At 52.8% G+C, this 21,386-nt stretch overlaps 7 protein-coding genes across 7 annotated transcripts; 6 read left to right on the forward strand and 1 right to left on the reverse strand.

Moving 5' to 3' along the window:
• Positions 1–1,582: 1,582 nt before the first annotated feature.
• On the forward strand, positions 1,583–1,999 carry CORC01_08613 (uncharacterized protein; the record flags this gene model as incomplete). Its single annotated transcript, XM_022620243.1, has 1 exon — positions 1,583–1,999. One exon carries the CDS (start codon positions 1,583–1,585, stop codon positions 1,997–1,999), a length of 417 nt encoding a protein of 138 aa, XP_022473237.1.
• Positions 2,000–4,298: 2,299 nt separating this feature from the next.
• Positions 4,299–4,655, forward strand: CORC01_08614 (uncharacterized protein; the record flags this gene model as incomplete). Its single annotated transcript, XM_022620244.1, has 1 exon — positions 4,299–4,655. One exon carries the CDS (start codon positions 4,299–4,301, stop codon positions 4,653–4,655), a length of 357 nt encoding a protein of 118 aa, XP_022473238.1.
• A 2,246-nt stretch (positions 4,656–6,901) lies between these two features.
• CORC01_08615 (smr domain-containing protein) lies at positions 6,902–7,913 on the forward strand (the record flags this gene model as incomplete). The annotated part of the gene is made up of 3 exons (XM_022620245.1): positions 6,902–6,935; positions 7,088–7,194; positions 7,287–7,913. 3 exons carry the CDS (start codon positions 6,902–6,904, stop codon positions 7,911–7,913), a joined length of 768 nt encoding a protein of 255 aa, XP_022473239.1.
• An 820-nt stretch (positions 7,914–8,733) lies between these two features.
• CORC01_08616 (Tim10/DDP family zinc finger) lies at positions 8,734–9,229 on the forward strand (the record flags this gene model as incomplete). The annotated part of the gene is made up of 3 exons (XM_022620246.1): positions 8,734–8,741; positions 8,831–8,900; positions 9,041–9,229. The coding sequence occupies 3 exons, from the start codon at positions 8,734–8,736 to the stop codon at positions 9,227–9,229; spliced, it is 267 nt and encodes an 88-aa protein (XP_022473240.1).
• Positions 9,230–9,953: 724 nt separating this feature from the next.
• On the reverse strand, positions 9,954–15,578 carry CORC01_08617 (uncharacterized protein; the record flags this gene model as incomplete). Its single annotated transcript, XM_022620247.1, has 4 exons — positions 9,954–11,312; positions 11,365–14,484; positions 14,533–15,448; positions 15,508–15,578. The coding sequence occupies 4 exons, from the start codon at positions 15,576–15,578 to the stop codon at positions 9,954–9,956; spliced, it is 5,466 nt and encodes a 1,821-aa protein (XP_022473241.1).
• A 603-nt stretch (positions 15,579–16,181) lies between these two features.
• CORC01_08618 (indole-3-glycerol phosphate synthase) lies at positions 16,182–18,479 on the forward strand (the record flags this gene model as incomplete). The annotated part of the gene is made up of 1 exon (XM_022620248.1): positions 16,182–18,479. One exon carries the CDS (start codon positions 16,182–16,184, stop codon positions 18,477–18,479), a length of 2,298 nt encoding a protein of 765 aa, XP_022473242.1.
• A 719-nt stretch (positions 18,480–19,198) lies between these two features.
• CORC01_08619 (uncharacterized protein) lies at positions 19,199–20,709 on the forward strand (the record flags this gene model as incomplete). The annotated part of the gene is made up of 5 exons (XM_022620249.1): positions 19,199–19,391; positions 19,507–19,707; positions 19,777–19,883; positions 19,969–20,211; positions 20,284–20,709. The coding sequence occupies 5 exons, from the start codon at positions 19,199–19,201 to the stop codon at positions 20,707–20,709; spliced, it is 1,170 nt and encodes a 389-aa protein (XP_022473243.1).
• Positions 20,710–21,386: the final 677 nt, after the last annotated feature.

Here is a 21,386-nt window from a genome sequence, read left to right on the forward strand (position 1 = left end):
GGGGCGACGGGGCTGGAATGCGAAATTGATCCAGGCGATGGCGGATAAGAGGGCGAAGAGTCGAGAGGTCGAGGGAGGATGCTGGCATCGAGCAGGCGGGTGGGTGGAGGTGTTTCCCCTTTCCAGGCTGTCTCTTGAGTGTCTCGTTCGTCTCGCTTTCTCAATTCCCAGTGGCTCGATGTCGGCGCCGGCAAGTTGGGGGTTTCGTGGTGCGTCTTTCTCTCGCCTGCATGCGGTAGGAAAAGCAGTATTTAGACTTACCTCGTGGTCTTGGATTTGATGATGGAGTCAATCAATCGACGACAAGTCGGAAAACGCAGCAAACAGGAAAAGAAAACACGAGCCGTTGGGCGGACGGTGGGAGGATGGGATGGTCGCGACAGGATTAGGAGACCAGGAGCAGGAGAGGGAGAGAGAAAAGAGAGGAATGGGTTGGGAGGTGCCTCTAATGTGGAGAGGAGAGATGGGAAAGGGCAAGGGTGGAGGAGTATGAGCAAGGATGGCGGCGACGGTGCTGCGAGGAACCAGAGGATACCTAGTGTAGTGGGAGAAAAGAGTGGGCGGCAGTCGTCGCCGGGGCGGACAATGCGCTTCGGGGCGAGGTACGGGGATAGAAGTATACTGTGCAAAACAGAGAGAAGAGACACGGTGGAGGCGATGAAATGGCGTTAGCTGTCTTCCCAGTCTGGAGGACAATGAGGGGGGAGGAAGGAGGGAGGGGAGGAACCAGTGGTGCCAGACGAGTGTCTGCCGAAGGGAGGCGTCCCGTCCTTTGGACCTCAGATTGACAGCCCCGACTGGCTGTACCCGGCGTGATGGAGGAGCTGGCAGCGAGACTAGGGGCTTTTTGGGGGCCATCGCCGGGCGTTCTCGACGCTGAAGCAGCTCGGTGGGCGACGCTGGAGGCTCCTCCCCGTGGCCAGTGCGCGGCGACGCACTTCACACCTCGAACTCGAGCTCACCTCACCTCACTTCACATCACCACAATTTTGCATTTCACCTCAGCCATACCATTGGGCCCGTTGCTTTAGTTAGTACGTAGTGTGTACAAACAGCTCGCGGGCAAAAGTAAAGACCAGCAGCGTATATATGGACGGTGTTGGCAACGTTCTGGACGCGGATATGCAACTCCCTACGGCGCGAACCTCTGGCTTTAGTGCAGGGCAGGGACCAACCGGGGCTGGGAGTTCCAGAAGCACGGACAAGGTACGGATACAGGACCTGGCCTTGATTTTGGTGCTAATCTGTCTCTGGTGCGGCCCGGTACGTATCCACCGGTACCTGCTTTAAGTCGTCTTCCAATCACCTTACATAAGGAGGAATACGTACTTCTGGGTTTATTTAGCCCCGGTTTCTGGTCTGGCCTCCCCTGTCGCTAATGTCTAGGTTGTCCTGTCATCGCCTGTCTCGTCCTTTTCCTGAGCTAACCCTCGATATTCTGTGCCGTCTTCTCGACCCAAGCTGACACTGAGAAGCGGTTAGAGGGACCGCAGATCGGGAAGCTGATGAGACGATTCGTATCGTCCACCACCACACTACGCAATTACCTTGGGCTATGCTGTTTTCCAATTGTCGGAAACACATGACCAGGCGAACGGGGACTTCGCTGACCAATCGACAACCACCTGCTAATAAGGTCCAGATGGAGACGAGGACCAGGAGTGTCTGCCAGCCGGCGTGGATCCGCCCTCGAGCCTTTGCGACGTCGAAATCACCGCGGCCGGACCAATGGCTAGTGGAGAGTCGCTTGGCGAGGCCTTATCCAGCCAGAGGCCCAGAGGTTGCCCGCAACGAAGCCGAAGTCCCCTGGCATCTATATTCCCTGGCGTCCTGGGCGGGAAAAGAACAGGGGAAAGGGGTCTCGCACTGGTTTGTCTGGCCTGGCTGGTCTGAAAAGTCCTTGTTCGCCGCCCTGACTAATGTAAAATTTCCTCGCGCTACGGCTGACCGCAGACCAGGCACGGAGATGGCCTCTCGCGCCCTTCTAGACCCTGTGTGAGCTCTATCTTCGGCCAGGTACGAATTCGCTAACTGCAATGGGACTCCATGTCTCTGCCGGTATGGATACAATCTGTTGCTGGGTAGTACCTAATATGGATCAAGCCACTTTGGTCTAGGAATAATAATTAGGTGAGAAGCACGAGCCAATGCCAATACGAACGGGAACTTTAACATCGTGTCCTGAGCTGACGTCCATTTCGTAGATTCGCCAAAGCTAGAAACACCACGATTCCTAGGGGTACAAACACTATGGGCGTTCGACGACCCTCCCTCTGCCGACCGGCATTAGCATTCGCGGATGCTAAGGCCAGTCCCAATCAAGAAGAAGAAAATCTGCATGCTTCCTTTTTGGCGACTACCTATCTGCACCAGAGCGGCAGAGCCTTCACCTGTGCAGCCAACGCCAGACCAGCAAAGAGATCCACCCATCCACCACCTGCCCAGCTTGATGGGCAATGGAACGTTGGAACTCGAGCAACTTCCTTCCATCAAATCTTCCATCGCAATTCTTGAAACACGAACGCCCTCGTCAGCCGCCTCATTGAGGTAAGGAGATGGTCAGAGTGACTGCCGTGCGCGTTATTCTACGCTCGAGACCTCTTTGACTACCTACCTATCAGCGCTTTGCCCTACATAGTTATTGGCATTTACATATCTGGTATCTGGATATTGGTTGGACACCAAACTGCATTGCACATCAGCCAAACAAACAGCTAAAGACCCAAACTTTTCTGACACTCAGCCGTGGCCTTTTGATACGTCCGAAAACGCTTCTCTCATGTGCACAGCCTCGACCTTGCTTCAGAAGCAGACCACAAATTTCGAGTTGGGACAAAGGACCCTCATCCTCAGCAAAGGTAGCTTTCCAGCACAGTAGATCTAAGCTGCATGGGTGCAAGTAGCGTTCCTTTTACATGGACCAGCCCAATGCTCTAGGTAGTTCTCTTTCATCCATCAAAAAGAACCGGGGCCGCATCGGAGCTACGGTCCCACGGTCACGGCGGCTCCTTTCAGCATCGCCATTACGGGTCCGCCCAAGTGTCTCTGCCACCACACACGGCATCAACGATTTCCCTTTAGACTCGGGGATCCAACTGCGCAGCCTCTTCTTCGAAATTGTCTTGCGCTTATTGAGAAAGACATCGGAATCCACTAGTGTCAGCTCATCGTGAGGAATCTCCGCGCTTGCTTTATCTCCCTTTCCACCCCCTGCATCCACTTACGATGTTTGGCCGCTCAACCTCTCCTAGACAGCACTGTCTATAGGACCGGCGTGTCCTTTTCCTTTTACGTTGCCGTCGGTTGGGATAAAGTACGAGACGTTTATGATGAATTGCGTCGAGATAACAGGTTCCTTGCCATGGCATCTCTGTTTGCTTCAAAGGCCGCCTCACTCAGCAATGGCTTTGTTTGTGCGTGGCGCAAAATCTCCAGAAGCAAGAAGCAAACACGAGTTGGAAAGAACAAGTTGTCGGCAGTGTGCACTCTGACGCCAACAGATCCAATCCGAGGAAGTGGCGTCCAACGTTTCGACTGCCTTGTCTGTACTAATACTTCCTATCTCGACTGTCTGGACAATGTCTTGGCCGGCTCACATTGGGAGCTGACATCTTGGGAAGACATGAGACTATGTCGACTTGACTTTTCCCCAAGAGGCATCATCAAAGAAATCGTCGACAATAACAGCATTGTTTGCGGCTGATCGTCATATCGCACGATTCCATCCGTACTCTTTCCGAGGATGTCTTCGGGCTTCCGGGTCAGTCCGAGATGTTTGCTTTTTACCAGGCCGCTCGTTCGTTCGCGCGTCTGCCCTCAGCCGCTTGGTGCTTATGCTGCAAGCTGCCGCCGAGGTGAGTCGCTCTGTATATCACTTCAGGCTACGGCGCATGCTACATACGATTTTGTCCGCACATGGTATTATCGGCGGACCAAAGACTAGCACTGATAGGATCTTGCCAGTGAACAAGATCTACCTTGGAAGACGATGATCTGATCTGGACGCAGGCCCCGCATTACGCACGGCTCTCTTGAACCCGGAAAATCGTACTCGACGTATGTACAAAGAACTGCTCGCCGTGTCTGAGCATGCGGCAAAATGGGCTTCGCACTACGAAAGCCACCAAGTCAAGCTGCTCAGCAATAAACGAAGCTGTGATGCTCAAAGAGAGACATCGTTCATACTGACTCGGTTCCGCTGTATTGATTGGCTGTCAGAGCGCCTCCATGGCTTGGCTCTTGGAATTGGTACTTGTAGGACAATCATCGCAGCCAGCCAATAATTGCGCCACAGGCCTATGACCATGTATTCGGAGCTAAACAACGCCTCAACCCCAAGTCACGGTATCGAAATGGACGCTCCGACTTGCTACGCTGCCGGAGCCACTCTCTCGGCCAGCCGCATACTGTGTAAGAGTGTGGAATTTACTTCTCTTGCAAGCAAACAACAGAGCAAACAGGCCAGCATTCACTTCGCGGAATCACCGGCCAGAGCCGTCTCGCGATCGCCGGCCGGGGCTTTCGGCGCTTCGTCTTTACGTCTAAACCCTTACGGATATAGAACGCACAGATTGTCACGTCTTTCACGCCAGAGTCGACAGGCGCTGGCACAATGGGCAGAGTATGTCTCCATCAGCCGCCCAGTGGACGGTTAGACCCCACCATTTTAGCTGCCTTGAAACACCAAGCCATCTTAGCCGACCATGCAAGGGCAAATATCACCCACCCTTGCCGGCAGCTTTACACATTAACATAGGTTGTCTGGCCGTTGCGAATCTCATCTGCATCATCCGTACGATGGCCAGCTATCCGTAAATACGGGGGGAAGAAGCCCCCGAGGCTCAGAAAGATCGGACAGTGATCTCGGGGTTCCATTCCACTGACCTGCAGGCGTGCGCTTCCCGAACCTGGTTGGAATCGTCGATCATTACCAGATTTTGGACGGTTTCCTGGGGTGGCGCAACGGGGCTATCGAGAATACGCCCCTACCTTACCTTGCGGTATCCGTACCGGGTAACGCTATCCTTACTGTCGAAAATGCGGTCGGAAGTGGATTCTCAGTATTCATGCAATGGATAGCCCTTGCTCAGGTCCCTCATCCATTGTAACCCGGACTTCTTGCCTCTCGCTATCCCCCCGACCGAGTGCATGTCTCGAAGCTGAGATTCTCTGCAAGGTGCTGGGACAATCAGCCCAAAACCTGCAAGCCAGACGAGGCTTGTCGGCTTTTCAAGGCCAAAGCTTCAACAGCCGTTGTGCCAGATAGTTGACAAGAACGCCGTTGAAGCAGCTGTCCAAGGAGAACCAATAAAAGAAATTAACAAGCTGGCGTACCTACGCATTTCACATCCGAAATAAGCTAATATCGCACATGCACTAAATGCTTTGCAAGCAGCTGGTCGGAAACTATGACAGAAACTATTCCCGCCAGGCACAGGGAGGCCACATGGCAGACGAGCTCCTTTTCCTCAAAGCAAAGCGGGATCCATCCAGGCCATTGACAACCGCTGGAAGACTCATACAATGTAGTCATCGCATGCCTGAAGAGGCAAATCTGTGGAGTTGCAAAAAGTCGTTCCACGCGGGATCACGAGAGGGCTCTTTGAATTGTGAAGAAGGCCCAGAATTGTGGGGCTTTTGTTCGTTTCCGAGGCCGACTCCATCCACTCACACCGTCTTGGTCGTCAAGGTCGCCCTGCCGCCGACCCAGTGCAACTGCATGAGCTGACGAATGGCAGTGGCCACAGCCGACGAGTGCGCACTTGAAAGTTGGCAGATGAAGCACTCCCTGCGCGTGCTTCTCTTGCATGTCATGCAGGTACGAAGTGAGAGATGCTGCTCTGCAAGGTCGCTGTTCAACTACACTAGCATCAGTGGCATGCTCTTACGATCATCTGCTGTTCCCCTGAAGCCTCCCCTGGTAATATTGCCTTTCTCGGAAAATCGTCATTATCCCATCTGCACTTTGGTCGGCTAGTTCGGACGGCGGGTGCTTTGACCTTTGCTACTGACGATTGGTTGTCTCCCTGAAAGATGCGTGGATGCTAATAAAGTATCCAGAAGGGAAAAAAATCGAAAAAAAAGGACGCGATGTTCTAGAAGGGCCCACAGAAGCTTTCCGCCCCTGAGCCTGTATCTTGTGTAACCACTGTCTGGCACATCATACAGACGAGCTGGTGTCGAATCCATGACTCCATTCCTCCTTCGTTCGCCATTGTGGGTATTGTCTTCCGCTCCAGCTGTTCGAGTTTTGTTTCGGCCGGGACTAAATCCTCGTGGACCCGAGAAGCTGGAAACTAAGCCACCTCGCCGTGTGCTCGAGGCGGTCTGCAGTGCGGTTGATTTGATCTCAGACAGCTAGAACACGCAAGCAATCGTCGTAGCTTGGAGAGACACACAGAGACCGCGGGATACTCTGCAAAGCGCCACCCACCAGAGTACGGGTTCATGTGATGCCTGTGGCGTTTTCAGCCGCCTAACGAATTCGAACAATGTTCACGCACGGCTTCTGCCCCTGTAGATCACACAAGCTACAAGAGGCGAAGTCGTGCGTCTCCAGTTACACGCGACACGAATTTCACCTCTATTGACAGATTGGAATACGGCGTACAGACTGGCCCGTCATGGTACCGGTCTTTGTGCTGAATTGCGCTGTGCCGAGCAGTCAGAGACGGAAGCCGGGCCGGACAGCACAAGCGTCATCGCCCGGAGCAGGGCCCCGCAATTACGCTGCCGGCACCGAAAAACAAGCTTGTTTAGCGCCGTTCTCCCAACCTCTTTGCCCGCATCTCGACGCAACTTGGAGCTTGTCTTGCTTGCGGCTGCATCGACTCGCTTCATTCCTCTGCCAATTCCATCACGGACAGCGTCTCGAAGCGAATTGCGCGCGCAACCGGCAAATATGTCCATCCCTATGAACCGCTTAGGCGGCCGCGGTGAGCACCCTCGCCTGTTTCGTTTTCGAATCCTCCTCGGGCGATGGCTTGGATCCGAGACCGCCACATCCAGCCCGAATAAAGACAACGCTGCTCGACATGGCGTGGCATCTGGAACCGGACGCGCGCTGACATGAGAATAACCGTTGCAGCCTTTAGCCACGCGGACAACGACGACGACGACACGGAGCGTGAGTACGATCGCCTCCGAGACCTAGCCCACCAGGAAGCCAACAGGCGCAACCAGGCCTTTGAGCGCGTAAGTGCCGACCTCCCAAACCTTTGCAAAACCACGTGGTTCTTGCATTCAGTCCCCATGAAACTAACGCGCGAACCCTTGATGCTCTACAGTCCCAACAAGCGTACCAGTCCGGTGATGGCGCGGCCGCCAAGGAGCTCTCCAACGAGGGCAAGCGTCACGCGCAGAAGATGGAAGACTACAATCGTCAGGCATCCGAGTTCATCTTCCGGGAGAACAACGCCGCCGGGCGCGTGACGGGCAGCTGCGTCGACCTTCACGGGCAGTACGTCGAGGAGGCGGAGCGTATCCTCGAGGAGCGCATCCGCGCCGACCGAGCGAGGGGCCAGGAACACCTGCACGCCATCGTCGGCAAGGGGAACCACTCGACGGGCCACGTGCAGAAGCTGAAGCCGAGGATCGAGGCCATCTGCCGCGAGATGGGCCTCAAGTACTCGACCGAGGAGAATGCGGGTAGGATCTACATCAACCTCCAGGGCGGCGATGCGACCATGCCGCCGCCGCCTCATACTGGTGGTGGTGGTGGTGGTGGACAGCAGTATCATGGAGGACAGAAGCCTCATCATGGTGGCCAGCAGCAGCACCACGGCGGTCAGTCGCATGGTGGACAGCAACAGCACCACGGCGGCCAGAGCCAGCAGCAAGATCAGGACGAGACTGGCGAATTGGTCGTCAAGATCCTCAAGAAGCTGGAGAAGGCTTGCTGTATTGTCATGTAAGGGGATGGCTTACGGACTGGCCTCTCCGCGCCCCATTTTGGCTCTCGGCTGCCCGGTCGCATCATTCTGTGCGGCGGGGCCTTTTCTTTCTTGGATACCCGGCGGATTCGATGTGAAATAGTAATGTCTTTTCTTCTCTCACCCTAGTTTATGTAGGATGGATAGATACCCCGGCGAGATGTCACTGGACTCTGTCGCTTGAGGTTTGGATATAGGACGACATGGGTAAAGGTCATGTCAGGATGGTTTGTACACAGTATATAAGATTTCTTCATATGAAAGGAAACAATTCTTTGCTTAACGTAGGCGTGATGTTTACATTGTATAAGAGCGAAACGTGGCAGTTGAGGAAACTCAAGATGAGACTGGTCTTCTATGGGCGACTGCCTAGGTTATATATATTGAAACACAATAGGAGAAAAAACCCCGGCATCGTGATAGAACGAGTTCGACTTTGAGCAGCGCAAGTAGCCTTGGTGACCCTCACGCAACTGAACTACCATTGAAGTTGATGCATCTATCCGAGGTGAAGCTTCAAAGGCAATTCCGATACAGCCTTATCGTATTCGGAGCTCCAACACCGCCCGGTTTTTCCACGTCTGATTGGCCAGAATCGACCGGGGAAGCAAGCTTCCATGCCTGCCATCCAGCGCAGCAGTGCTGCTGAGAAGCGCACTCCCGAAAGCCCATCTTTAACCAAAGAAATTTTACATCGTCATCGCCCCGAATCAACCACCCTTCCATCACGAAAACCCCACGGCCACTCACCTCACATACACCCCGTCACCTTGACGAGTATCAAATCAACCACCAAGTAAGAATGGACGCGTAAGTTCATTTCCCTCGGGAGGATTCCAGGAAAACCCCAGGCAAAGTCACTAGACGCAGCGAACTAACGCGCAATTCCTTCTTACAAGCCTTACCAAGACCGAGGAGGCTCAGCTCCAGCAGCGACTTCAGAAGCGCCAGGTCAAGGAGTTTATGAACGTACGTCTCGCCAATCCTCCGCTTCCCCTCTGAAATCATACCCTCTTATCTCTGTCCACGTGTTCCTTGTACATTATTTTGCCCAAACACACTCAAGATGTCGAAGCTTGGCTAACTCGTCAAACTCTCTCCATCTACAGCTCTTTGGCAATCTCGTCGACCACTGCTTCACCTCGTGCATCGACGACTTCACCTCAAAGTCCCTCTCCTCTCGCGAAACCGGCTGCATCACCCGCTGCATCCAGAAGCAGATGTTCTCCCAGCAGCGCCTCAGCGAGCGCTTCCAGGAGCACAACGCCCAAATGACGGCCCAGATGCAGGGACAGTAAATCCGACACCAAAACAACACAATTCCCCACCCCTTTGCCACTTGGTAATCAAAGAGGGGGGGAAGTCGCTGAAAAGGAGAGCATACCAAATGATTGTAAAAAAAAAACCAAGAGAAAAGAGAATGGCACGCAGGCGGGTTCGATAAGGAGATCTCGCACGAGCGCGCGCTGATGTAACACTATTCCCAGCAAGGCAGACAACCAGTCGGGGAAGCCCTGGGATTTGCAACATTTACCACACGATCTCCACCATAACGAAGCCAGGCGGGTGAGTTGGAATGTCAACCACGACGAGGGAGGTTTCCTGTATATTACATTGTGTTACGTTTTTTCCCTGGCCGGTGGATAGACATGGTATGGCACTTTTGCGAGTGTGGAATGAACACCGCCAAGTGCAGAGAGGACGAATGGACCAAATATCTACTCCAAGAACCCCCGTGACAATGCGTTGTCTGTGAATAACTTGCGAGCCAAAAGTCACGATGAAGCTAGGCGTCATGTTGGTCGTACCCAGCAATCTGCCAGGGGTATCCGCTAATTCGATCCTACGTAGACTATGGGATCCCAGGATGGCTGGAATAGATATGCACCCCACGTTTATCCCACACACTTGAACGCCTAAACCTTTTTTTGTCGTTGTTCCCCTCCGATTCATTCATTCCCTTGGCCGAGATTGACTCCCTCGGCTCATTATTCCTATCTGAGAACCCTCGCCCTGGGGTACTCAGGACTCCTCGAGGTCTTCGCTCAACACATCCCTCACGGCCTCCAACTGCGAGAAGACCTTGCTCTCCAGAACGTTTCCTGGCTGGCCACTCTCGTCGGACGCGCCAGTCTTAATGCTCTTCCATTCCACCTCACGCTGACCCAGGGGCAGAAGTCTGTCGCGCAACAACTTCCGGCTCGACAGCCAAAAGTCAATGTTTTCCAAAAGAGAGGCAGCATCCCAATGGACCTCCGGTATGTCCCGATTGTTGGCCGTCCGCAGAGCGGCAATGACTCTTGTCAACAAAGCCAGAGAGTGGACCTCGGATACTGAAAGTAGCGTCACGTAGTGCGGCGTTTCTCTCGATGCCGTCCGACTGGCGCCGGGTGCCTCGAATCGGTCAACGCTAGACTTGAGGAGCAGAGGGAACTGGTTCAGTACATAACCGATTTCGGGCGCAACCGTCCCGCCAAGGGCAGTGAGCAGGTTCAGCAACAGAGGTAAGACACCCTTGACCCAAATGCTGTAGCATCGCTGGGAGCCAACAGCCTCTGAGAAGGGAGAGATGTTTCCACGGCGCAACCAGTTGGTGATGCCTGCCGAAGTCAGGTGGCTCAGCAAGCCATCGCAGGCCATCTGTTCCGCTACCGCCGGCAGGGTAGAGAGCTCCAGCAAAAAGAGCAAGCTCAGCTCGCCATAGATCGGGTCACCGTTGACGGAACGTCTGTCCGCCCAGGAGAATAGTGATGTCGCCGCATGCACCGCGTCGTATGATGCCATGATGTTGAGGATCTGCGTCTGGCATTGGTCAATGGTTGGCATGTTGAGGCAAGCTTGCAGAATAGCCGTCAGGAGAGCCAGGTCCTCGGGTGCAACGGCGGCCTCGGGATCGTGTACAAGCGCAACAAGAGTTCTGAACCCCTTTGCGACTACTCGGTCGAGAAGGTTCAGAACAGTTTGAGTTAGTGTAACAGAGAAGCCCTCGCCTCCGTTCTTTGAAGCTCCCAAAGACTTCTTTTCCGCAGCGCTATACGCGCGCAATGTGACGTAAATGGTCTTGAGCATTGTGCGGTAGTACGAGATTGAGTCCGGGTTAAATGGTTCCTCGACGGCGCTGATGATGGTAAATAATGTTCCCAGAAGCTGGTTGACGTCATGCGACGAGATAGGGCGGCCAACTAAACGTTGGACGAGAAGCAAGCTCAGGTCAGCTCGCTCTTCGACAATGCGCATGAAAATGTTCTCTGGCCCTTGGTTGGACTGGTTGGCCTCAAGGCATTGCTGCGCAACTTGCAACATCTGTCTGGCAATAGTCTCGTTGTCTGCGAGAGAACTACTAAGTTCAAGTAGCAGGAATTCCCACGCGTGGAACAGAGACTGCTAAAAGTTAGCAGGGGTCAGAGGGGTAGATAATGAAGGGAAAACTAACAATCTGAGCATCAACGAGGGAGAGGTTGGCATTGGCGATCCCCATCTCATTGCGGAACCCATTGTTGCGGCGACCGTGCCAGCCTGGATCGAAGCTCAACATCTCAGTTGCGCTCTCCAAGTCGTAGAAATAGCTTCTGCCTAGCTCGCCGGGTCGCAATGTCGTCCTCTTGAAAGCTTCCAAAGAAACTCCAGGGTATTTGCTTGTGAAGTTCTTGGCAAAGTTGCTGTGGAGAGAATTATTGTAGCTCGAAACTTCCACACCGTCCCGGAGGTAGTAATCCAAGTCCGATACCAGACTCTTGGCGAATGTGTCAGCGCCACCCATCTGCCGCAAGTGATAGAGCTGCATGGCAAAGATCTCAGCAATGTAAGCAGCCATCTTGGCATCTATGGCAGCCTTGACGGCATCTGTCTTGCTGGTGACTGTGAAGCTGCTGAGGTCCTTGACGTAAAGGCGCAAAGAGTCCAAGAAAGATGAGTCTTTTTGCATGGTGAAGATTGTCCAAGGCCAGTGGTTTTGAGATGATGCGACGAAATCGAGGATTCGGAGTGCCTCCCTAGTTTCTAATTCTTTAATTTTCTTCAACTTTGTGAAGGCTGTCGCGAGCACCGAGTTAGGTGTCGATGAAGCGTCCTTCCTGACGCCCTTGAGAGCATCTCTAGGTGTCTTGCCTGTCAAAAGGCAATTCGATAGCCACTGCTGGCGGTTTTGCACGATCGTCGAGAAGAATTTCCACGTTGTTTGTACATCCTTGGTAACAAGGAAGGGTTTATCGAGTCGAGACAGGACCTCAATAAAAGATCGGGACAAAAGGGGGCCGAGGTAGCCCAGAAGAGAAGGAGGATCGTCGTGAGCTTTGGCGGCACTTAGCACCAGAGCCTCCAGGAGCAGCAGCGCTGGCCGTCGGAATTGCTCGCAGATCGCGCATAACCTTGCCAAAATCGACGATGTCTTGAAGAGGTGTTCCTCGAAGGTCGCTGATGGTCGGTCTAGGTAGCTAGCAACGCGCAGCAATGTTGTTGTAAATCGCAAAGCACACGTGAGCTGCTCCTGGGCTGACGCTAGTCTGTCTTGGTAGAGAGTTGAGTCGGGTATTTGGAGACCGTTCACCAAAGTTGTAAGGAGCGGCTGGAACCTCAGGGACCCTGTCGAGGGCGACAGGAACGCATCGATAATGTAGGACGCTGCGGGCTCCAAGCATGCCGCCAGCGTGTCCGAGCTCTCTTGATCACCCATCCCATATGTGTGTTCGATAATTTGATCCATGACAGGGACAACGTGCCGGATGAGCAGGGCTTTGTGAAGCTCTGACCCGAAGCGCCAGGTCGAGGAAGTCTCAAAGACATCGACTACAGCTTGGGCAATTGCGAGACTGACTTTGCCCAAGACCTTGTCTGCCACGCCGAGCCAAACGTTGTTTGATATTTTCTGCCGTCCAACCAATTTGTTGCCAGATTTACGTTGGACAGCGCTACTTTTGACACTGTCAATGAGGCTAGCGAAAAGTCGCACAGCCGACAGCAAGAGCTCATATCGATCCCCGGCCAGGTCAAGATTGCCCGTGATCTTCGCCAGTTTTCCTGCTTGAGCTTCCGAGTTGAGAAGTTCGCAACGCGCCAAGTAGGACCAGACTCTCGTCGGGCAAAGTGGCAGGATCGCATGTAAGAATTGAACGCATGAGTTGAGCACCGCAATGCCCTGTCCTTCCGTCGCCTTCTCATCCTGCATATAGGCATCCATGGTTTCGCATACGACCGCAACGAGATCCTTGTTTCCAGAGATGTGTTTGCCAATCTCTTCCAAAAGCTCTTGTCCTGACTTGAGCGATGTTTCGCCAATCAAGCCTTGCTTCTCGGACTTGAGGACCTCGGCACGCAGTAATGTTGCTAGGAGGGCAATTGTTTCTGCCGTTTCCTCTGGCTGGAAAGCATCCAGTTCGCTGCGGTAAGTCTCGGGCGCTAATTGGGTTTCAAGCCTCTTGCCAAGCAGGGCCAGAGCAGAATGCTCGTAGTCCATAAGAACCACGCGGCCTGTATCTGTGACAAAGCGTCCGACTGTTTCCGCGGGTATCCTGAAAGCATCATCGACTCGGGTTCTTCGATTCCATGCTGTGGCAGGCGTGAAAAGCGGTATTTCTTCGAGCAAGTAAAATGTGTTGGTATTATCTTCCTCCTGGGCCAGCTCATATTGCTGGTAGTCATCGGGGAGAATGAAGGTAAGCGATGGGGTTTTGCGCAACAGGTTGACTACCGTATCCATCCGGTCGTCAGCAACTGTGCAGCTCGCCAAAGTCCGGCAAAGGTTGAGGAAGGGCAACAGCTCAAATGGGTATCGGTTGAGGGCTTGGTGGAAGTAGTATTCGAGTGCAACATCGTCCTGAAGCATCTCGGCCAAGATGTCGCTTGAAGGGTGCAGCGAGGGCTTTGATAGATCCCAGTACTGCTGGCCAGCCCCTAAAACCGAAAGCAGAGAGGTGACAGAGTCTGATTGGTACCCTACGAGAGGGTATGTGGCTTTGAGGAAGTCGACATACGCCAGCCGTACTCTGGAGCTCAAAAGCGCCGAAAAGGCTCCGTCACTGGAGGCGCCGATAGCCAGCGCCATCTCAGATAATACTTCGTAGGCCCGTCCATGTGAAGTGACGGCTACTGCCAGCTGCTCCACGACCTGCAAGTCCTTATCCAGGCCCGCATTAGTCAGGAAAATGTCAAAGGATTTGCCGTCAAGAGAAACAATACTCCCCGCAGAAAGACGGCGAGCGGTGGTAGGCCGAATCAAAACGCCGGCCTCAAAAGTCTCCTGAGATCGCTGGTTTTGTAGCGCATCTCGCTTTTCGATTCGGTCGTGGTGCGAATAGAACATGCGGTGGACGACGACGGTCCATGCGAATATGATGGGGCTTTGGCTCTCACAATCGGCATTGGCTGCGGCGAGGATTGCATTGTGGACTTGCTCAAGGACTGATGGGGCAGTGATGTAGGGATCCTCGTCACCACGGTACTCGGGGGCTTCTTCAGCTAGACACTCGATGGATCGTGTAGGATTCAGGAGCTTGATGGATACCGCCGAAATGAGCGATCTGAGGGGCCTAATTAGAGAGGCAATGGCATCAGTCGGCTAGCTACTGTTAGTCGAGGCTTCAAAATTAGTTGTTGGTGAGCTCACCGCCGTAATCCCGTTGAGGAATCCGTAGTTATCCATCAGGGAAAACCACTGACCAACCACCGCGGAGGGCACGAAAGAGTCGCCATTGCCGTCAACTGACTGAAAGACAACCGATAAGGCGTGGACAACTTCAGTAAGTGCCGTCCGCATCCATTCTAGCTCGAGCTCTTCTCCCAGGAGGCCCTTGTCCTCTACGACTGCTTCAAGCCCCTCAGCCAGTCGACCGATGGCCTCGGTGACATATAGCAAGTACGCCGTGAGGAGATTTTCGAGGTATTTGGGACGCTCGTTCGCTGCGACCAGTTGATTTGTCGTCATCGGCGCATCGGTTGCAGAATTCGGTGCTGGAAGCTGTGTGTAGAGTACGTTCTCTTGTACCAATGCAGCAGTCATCAAAAAGTGACGCCTTTCCGCAAGATATGTCTGGAAGATCCGTTGTCGCCTTGACTCGTTTTTCTCAAATTCGGCCCAGATCGTCTCTGCATCCTGAGCAGCTCCAGTTATAGGCACAAAAGATGACGATTGTACGTTTGCGACGCCAGAGGCTTCCTGCAGGTTGATTATATCCTGGGAGGAGAGGGTTCCAGTGAGGTGGCTTGCTGGTCGCGACTGGAACTCAATGACTGTCGCGCGAAGCGCAGCAACGAGGTTCACCTTGGCATTCTTGCTCAACCACTGCGCATCCTCCTTGATAACTTTGATATCGAATTTGTCATTCGGCTGGGGGGTGACGTGTATGGCGGCGGTCCTTGTTTCGAAGTTCGACTTGGTGGAATCGCTCGGCGGCGCAAAGGCGGTCGACGGGTCTTTTATGAGTGCTCGTACGAAGTCGTCTTGCAAAAACTGTACAACAGCTTTGCTTTTTCGTCTGGCGTCATCTTTGTCTGCCAGTGCAGCTGCGATGAGCTTCCAGGAGCTAGGTTGAGAATTAGTTTTCTGGGCAATCAGCAAGTCAACAAACGCAGGGCTGCCCACATGATGATGGTGTCTCCATTTAAGCATTCCTCCAAAGGAGGAAAATATTGACGGTCTGCCACTTGCGCCATTGCCGCAGAGGTCGATTGGGCAGAGCAGTCAAGGTCCAGACTGCATCAGGCGAGGCTGCGATGAGCTATGTTGCCTGAGATGCAAAGAAAGCAAGTCGACGCGCTTGTGCACACTTGGACCCGCGAATGCTTTTGCAGCCTTTCTGCAGGTGGTTGATTGGAGCTCACTTTTTTGGGAGCTTCAGTTCATGTTCCTTGGTTTTTCCGCGGAAAGACGCTAGCGCTAATCCGTCTTAGCGCCCGTTCCAAGATCAATGCCACAATAGGCAGTCCCGGGCGCCGGGATCGCGATATAGCGGCGGGGCGGCCTGTCAGGGTGTAATGCAGCTTGCCTGTCATAGCTTCTCCGTACTGTATGCTCACCACAAGCTTACACCAGTTCATACAGTTAAACCTAGTCCCCGATTCACTGTGCAACAGTCAACTTGAGTGAGTCGCCGCCTTTTTATCTTCACTTCGACCCTTCGTCCCATTGACTCACCTCATTCAACCTCGAATGCAATTACCATTGAAGCGATACTTCTCGTGACAAGAGGCGCTGGAAACTATCAATTCACTGCTGACTTGACTCAATTTTCGGCGGGTTCAGCAAATTTTTCCAAGATGCCGTCCTTGGATATCATCGATCACTCACCCCAGCATCCGGACCCTTCGCCACCAATCCCCACCGCATCCAACCTGATCTTGATCGACAACTACGATTCTTTCACCTGGAATGTCTACCAATATCTCATTCTCGAAGGCGCGAACGTGACCGTCTTCAGAAATGACAAGATCACGCTGGCAGAGCTGATTGACAAGAAGCCGACCCAGTTGATCATCAGTCCTGGACCTGGGCACCCCACTACGGATTCCGGAGTCAGTCGAGATGCCATTAAGCACTTTTCTGGCAAGATTCCCATCTTTGGCGTCTGTATGGGACAACAGTGCATCTTTGACGTCTACGGTGGCGAGGTCGGATCCGCAGGAGAATGGCTTCACGGAAAGACATCTCCTTTGACGCACGATGCCAAGGGTGTCTATGCTGGTCTGCGCCAAGGTCTTCCAGTTACCCGATATCACTCTTTAGCCGGTACACGTGTAACCCTTCCGGGCTGTTTGGAGGTCACTTCTTGGGTTGCCAAAGAGGACGGATCCCCCGGCATCATCCAAGGTGTGCGACACAAGGAGTACACCATCGAGGGTGTGCAATTCCATCCCGAGAGCATCCTTACCGCAGAGGGCCGGACCATGCTGCGAAACTTTTTGCAACTTCAAGGTGGCACTTGGGAGGAAAACACTCGGCTCCAGAAGGGCTCCACGACCAACGGCGCCGCTGCCAAGACGACAACATCTGCGCCGGCTGCAAGCAAGAAGAACAATATCTTGCAGCAAATCTACGCCCACAGGAAGGCTTCTGTTGCCGCTCAGAAGCTTGTCCCCTCGCAAAGGCCTGCAGATCTGCAAGCTGCTTATGATCTCAATGCCGCTCCGCCTCAAGTCTCATTCATTGAACGCCTTCGCCAGACGCCGTTCGATGTGTCCCTCATGGCGGAGATCAAGCGAGCCTCGCCATCCAAGGGCATTTTTGATATCAACATCAACGCTCCAACTCAGGCTAAGAAATACGCTCTCGCAGGTGCCAGCGTCATATCCGTATTGACCGAGCCTGAGTGGTTCAAGGGCAGCATTGAGGATCTGAGGGCCGTTAGACAAGTTCTGGACGGTATGCCCAATAGACCAGCGATTCTCCGCAAAGAGTTCATCTTTGAGGAGTATCAAATTCTCGAGGCCAGACTCGCTGGTGCCGACACCGTCTTGCTTATTGTCAAGATGCTAGAGACGGAACTTCTAGAGAGGCTGTACAAGTATTCTCTTTCCTTGGGAATGGAGCCGTTGGTTGAGGTTCAGACAGCCGAAGAGATGACAACAGCCTTGAAACTTGGGGCCAAGGCTATCGGCGTCAACAACCGCAACCTGGAGAGTTTCGAGGTCGATATGAAAACGACGAGTAGATTGAGAAGCATGGTTCCGGAAAATACCGTCATCTGCGCCCTGAGTGGTATAAATAGCCACAAGGATGTTATCCTTTGCAAGGATGATGGAGTCAACGCTGTTCTAGTAGGAGAGGCCATTGTTAGGGCACCGGATACAACCAAATTCATCAGAGAGCTGTGTTCCGGTTCAGACGCTGAGCCGGAACCGGTCAAGACTCAACCCCTGTTCGTCAAGATTTGCGGAACACGGACTCCCGAGGCAGCCCTTGAGGCTATTAAGGCAGGCGCAGATTTTGTTGGAATTTGCTTGGTTCCTGGCGCGAAGCGTTGCATCTCCGACGAGACCGCCACAGCTATCTCAGAAGCGGTGCATACTTTCGTGCCCACCACCGCACGCGCAGCAACAAGCATCCCTATAAGATCTGCTACAGACTACTACACTGCGTCTGTCGCCAGGTTATCGAGCTCACGTCCGCTCCTCGCGGGCATCTTCCAGAATCAGCCACTAGACGAGGTTCTCGAGAAGCAAAGGCGCTTCAACCTGGACATTGTCCAGCTCCACGGTAATGAGCCAATTGAGTGGGCAAGCCTGATCCCCGTACCTGTTATCCGGGCTTTCAAGCCTAGCAACGTTGGTATCGGAAAACGGGGCTACCATACCATTCCTCTGCTCGACCCAGGAGCTGGCTCGGGCAAGCTTCTTGACGTCTCCAGTGTCAAGGATATATTGGCAAAGGATCAGGAACTGCAGATCATTCTTGCTGGCGGCCTCAACCCCGACAACGTGCTCGAGGCAGTCAAGGCTACGGGGGAGTTTGGCGGCCGTATCGTAGGTGTCGATGTGAGCAGCGGAGTGGAGGAGGGCGGCAAGCAGAGTTTAGAGAAGATCAGGACGTTTGTCAAGAATGCGAAGAGCTTCAGATAGGGGGCATTGAGTAAATTAGTGCTCGAAAGTCTACCAGCTGATCTCCATCAAACACTGTTCCCATGATATTTGGATACTCACACTTCATCTCTGGCCAGGCAACCTTCCTCTTCTTTGGTGTTCCCAGCCCGTCACTTGCGTCCATGTTCTCGCTTGGGCCATGACTGCTATGAGATGGATTGGTGAGTAGTCAGGAGATTGTGAGATCAAGCTACCTGGGTCTGCATGAAGAAGCGCCCCCTGAGGTAGACAGCAGAGCTGTGATGAACATTTGGGGCGCTAGAGCTTCTCATGAGACTGTCGTGTCCCGGGTTTCCAGCTCTTATTTTTTAATACAACCTAGGTACAGTACATTTCTATAACTAGGCGGACTTGGGAAAGATGCAAATCCCTCATTCCTTCTTCAATCACATTTCTGACCCTTGGAAGTTTTGCCTTCCTTCCTTATTGCCCAGACTTTTGCTCCTTCCTCAGAGCTGTCCGTACAAGGCAACCACCCTTTTCCCTCCTTTTTCCCACCCAGTCTCTTCTTGAATTCTTCACCCTTCTCACCCATCATTTCAAGTCGCTTTTCTCTCACCTACGATTTCAAGTCGTCCTCCTCTCACCTCGATCATCATTAAAGACTTCCTTTCACCCATTTGCACTTCACCTTTTATCGGCCAGACACTACCTGCATCACATACCTCACGATCATCAATCACCCTTCCGTCTTCACAATGGTCAGAGCAGTCTTCAAGAACATGATCATCGCCGCCGCTGGAGCTTTCCCTAGTGATTGTCCTAGTGAGCACGCGGCCAAGGAGTGGACTGAGCAACGCGGTGGCCGATTCTCGTCTGATTTGGATGATTCTGTGACCCATCTCATCTGCACAGACGAAGACTTCAAGATCAAGTACAAGCAGATCAGAAGTAAACTCACCTTCCCTTTCCTATACACAATGTTGAATCTTTGCTTTCTCCTTCATCACATTTGCCTTTCTGTTTGTTCCCTGACCAAAAGCTAATCATTCATCCCAACATTCAGTCAAAGAAGCAGAGCGAAGAAACAGAAGGAAGGGCTCGAAAAAGATTCGTATTTTGAGCTGGGATTGGTTCAGATTCTCTTGCACTCGCAACAGGAGACTCCGAATCAGGGACTATGACTTCTCTGCCATGAGAACCAAAGAGAATGAGAGGATGAGAAAGTTCCGAGCTGCCGCACTTGCTTACAAGTGGATTCATCCTGGTGAGTTAATTTTCACCAGTCCGAAGTGGATTCCACTCCCTGGGCATCAGTGTTGACAATTCAATCCAGATCTGTTCCGCATTTGGAAGGACAAGAGCTCCTTTGAGTACAAGGTCGATCTCTTCAGAACGTCAGAGGATGAGGACGGAGCTCTGCACGAGAAATACGAACTTTACGTAAGTCTCGAGCACGAACAAATTGCGGAGGGCTATCACGAATTTGGTTTGAGTCCCAGCTAACATGTTCGATTAAATAATAAAGCTGTTCGAGTCTCATGCCTCCAAGCCGCACATGTACTGGTTCGGAGCCAAGCTTTTCCACAAGAAGGACGACGGCAAATGGCATGAGCGCGGCATCGAGCGCCCCAATATCAGTTCCTCACTCTTCAAGACTGAGTACGCCAGGTTCAGGAAGTTCTTCGAACTCAAGACCGGTATCCGCTGGGAAGACAGGGTCATCAAAGCTGGGACGAGAGAGAAGATCCTCTTTAGTTACTCCCCTCCAGTAAGACAATCCTGGCTGTGGCTGGGCGTCGAAATATCTATATGGCCAACACTTGCTGACAACGAAACGCAGACTGACGGAAAGCCCGTGGGAGGCAAAATGACCGGCGCACTTTATGACAAGTGTGTCTCAAGCAACAGGGCCTGGCTCCGGCGCTGGACAGACCTGTTTGGGGACGAATTGCCGCTTGACATCCAGATTGGAGACGAGTGCAAGAACATCTTGAACGGAATCATCGATAGAGTCTGCGCATCTCTCGAGATGGATACCAAGGTTGAAGATGAGTGCAAGGACATCTTGAACAGCATCACCGATGAAGTCTGTGCATCCCTTGAGATGGAGGCCAAAGAGGAGGAGAGCCTCTATGAGAACGACACCTACAACTCTGAGATTGATAAACATGGCACGGCTGATGCTCTGCTTGATCTTGTCGGCATGGGTCGATCTGCTCCCGATTTCAAAGACAACGACATGGAGAGCTACGTTGAGAACCTATAAACGGGACATTGCAAACACGGGACGGTAGTCTCATCTGCTCAGGATACGGACATTATTGGAAGTTCGTCTTGTGAAGACAGGGCTTCAGTTGCATGTCTACATTGTGCTGTTAGCAATATTGCTAATGAGATTGCGGAGGCTCTTGAGGACAGTCTGCAATAGCAGCAGTACAGTGAGTTGAAGGCGAACAGTTGTTGCACCGGCCAGCTGATGACAGTTCTTTAGTTGCATCTGAGGGGAGACGTCTCTGTCCTTTCTGGAACTCGAAGGTGACACTTCAACGCGACGTTTTTGGCGATGGTTTTGAGCTTGGATGCGGCGATAGATGGGAGGGGCCCTGCATCTGGATCCCCTCTTTACAGACTTCTACGTTGGTAGTAGAAGAGGAGTTCACAGCACACGATTCAAGGTTAGGTAATATCTTGAGAGGTTGAGAACATGGTCAAATAGATTTGACCCGAGCAATAATAAACGGTTTGTGAAATCAACAATTATCTGTTGGGCGAGGCATGTCTGGGCAACTCGAAGAACAGTCAGCATTGTGAATTCCTTCAATCTTCTACTGGCACTAAGCTTTCACGCACCATTCGATCGTTGTTAGTGAGCGATGTTGTAGAGCCCTCATGTATCCAAGCATACTTTTGCTCAAGACGACCATCTCACGACTAACATCCCTC

Source organism: Colletotrichum orchidophilum, assembly GCF_001831195.1.
Source record: "Colletotrichum orchidophilum strain IMI 309357 chromosome Unknown Scaffold_74.1, whole genome shotgun sequence".
Taxonomy (NCBI): domain Eukaryota; kingdom Fungi; phylum Ascomycota; class Sordariomycetes; order Glomerellales; family Glomerellaceae; genus Colletotrichum; species Colletotrichum orchidophilum.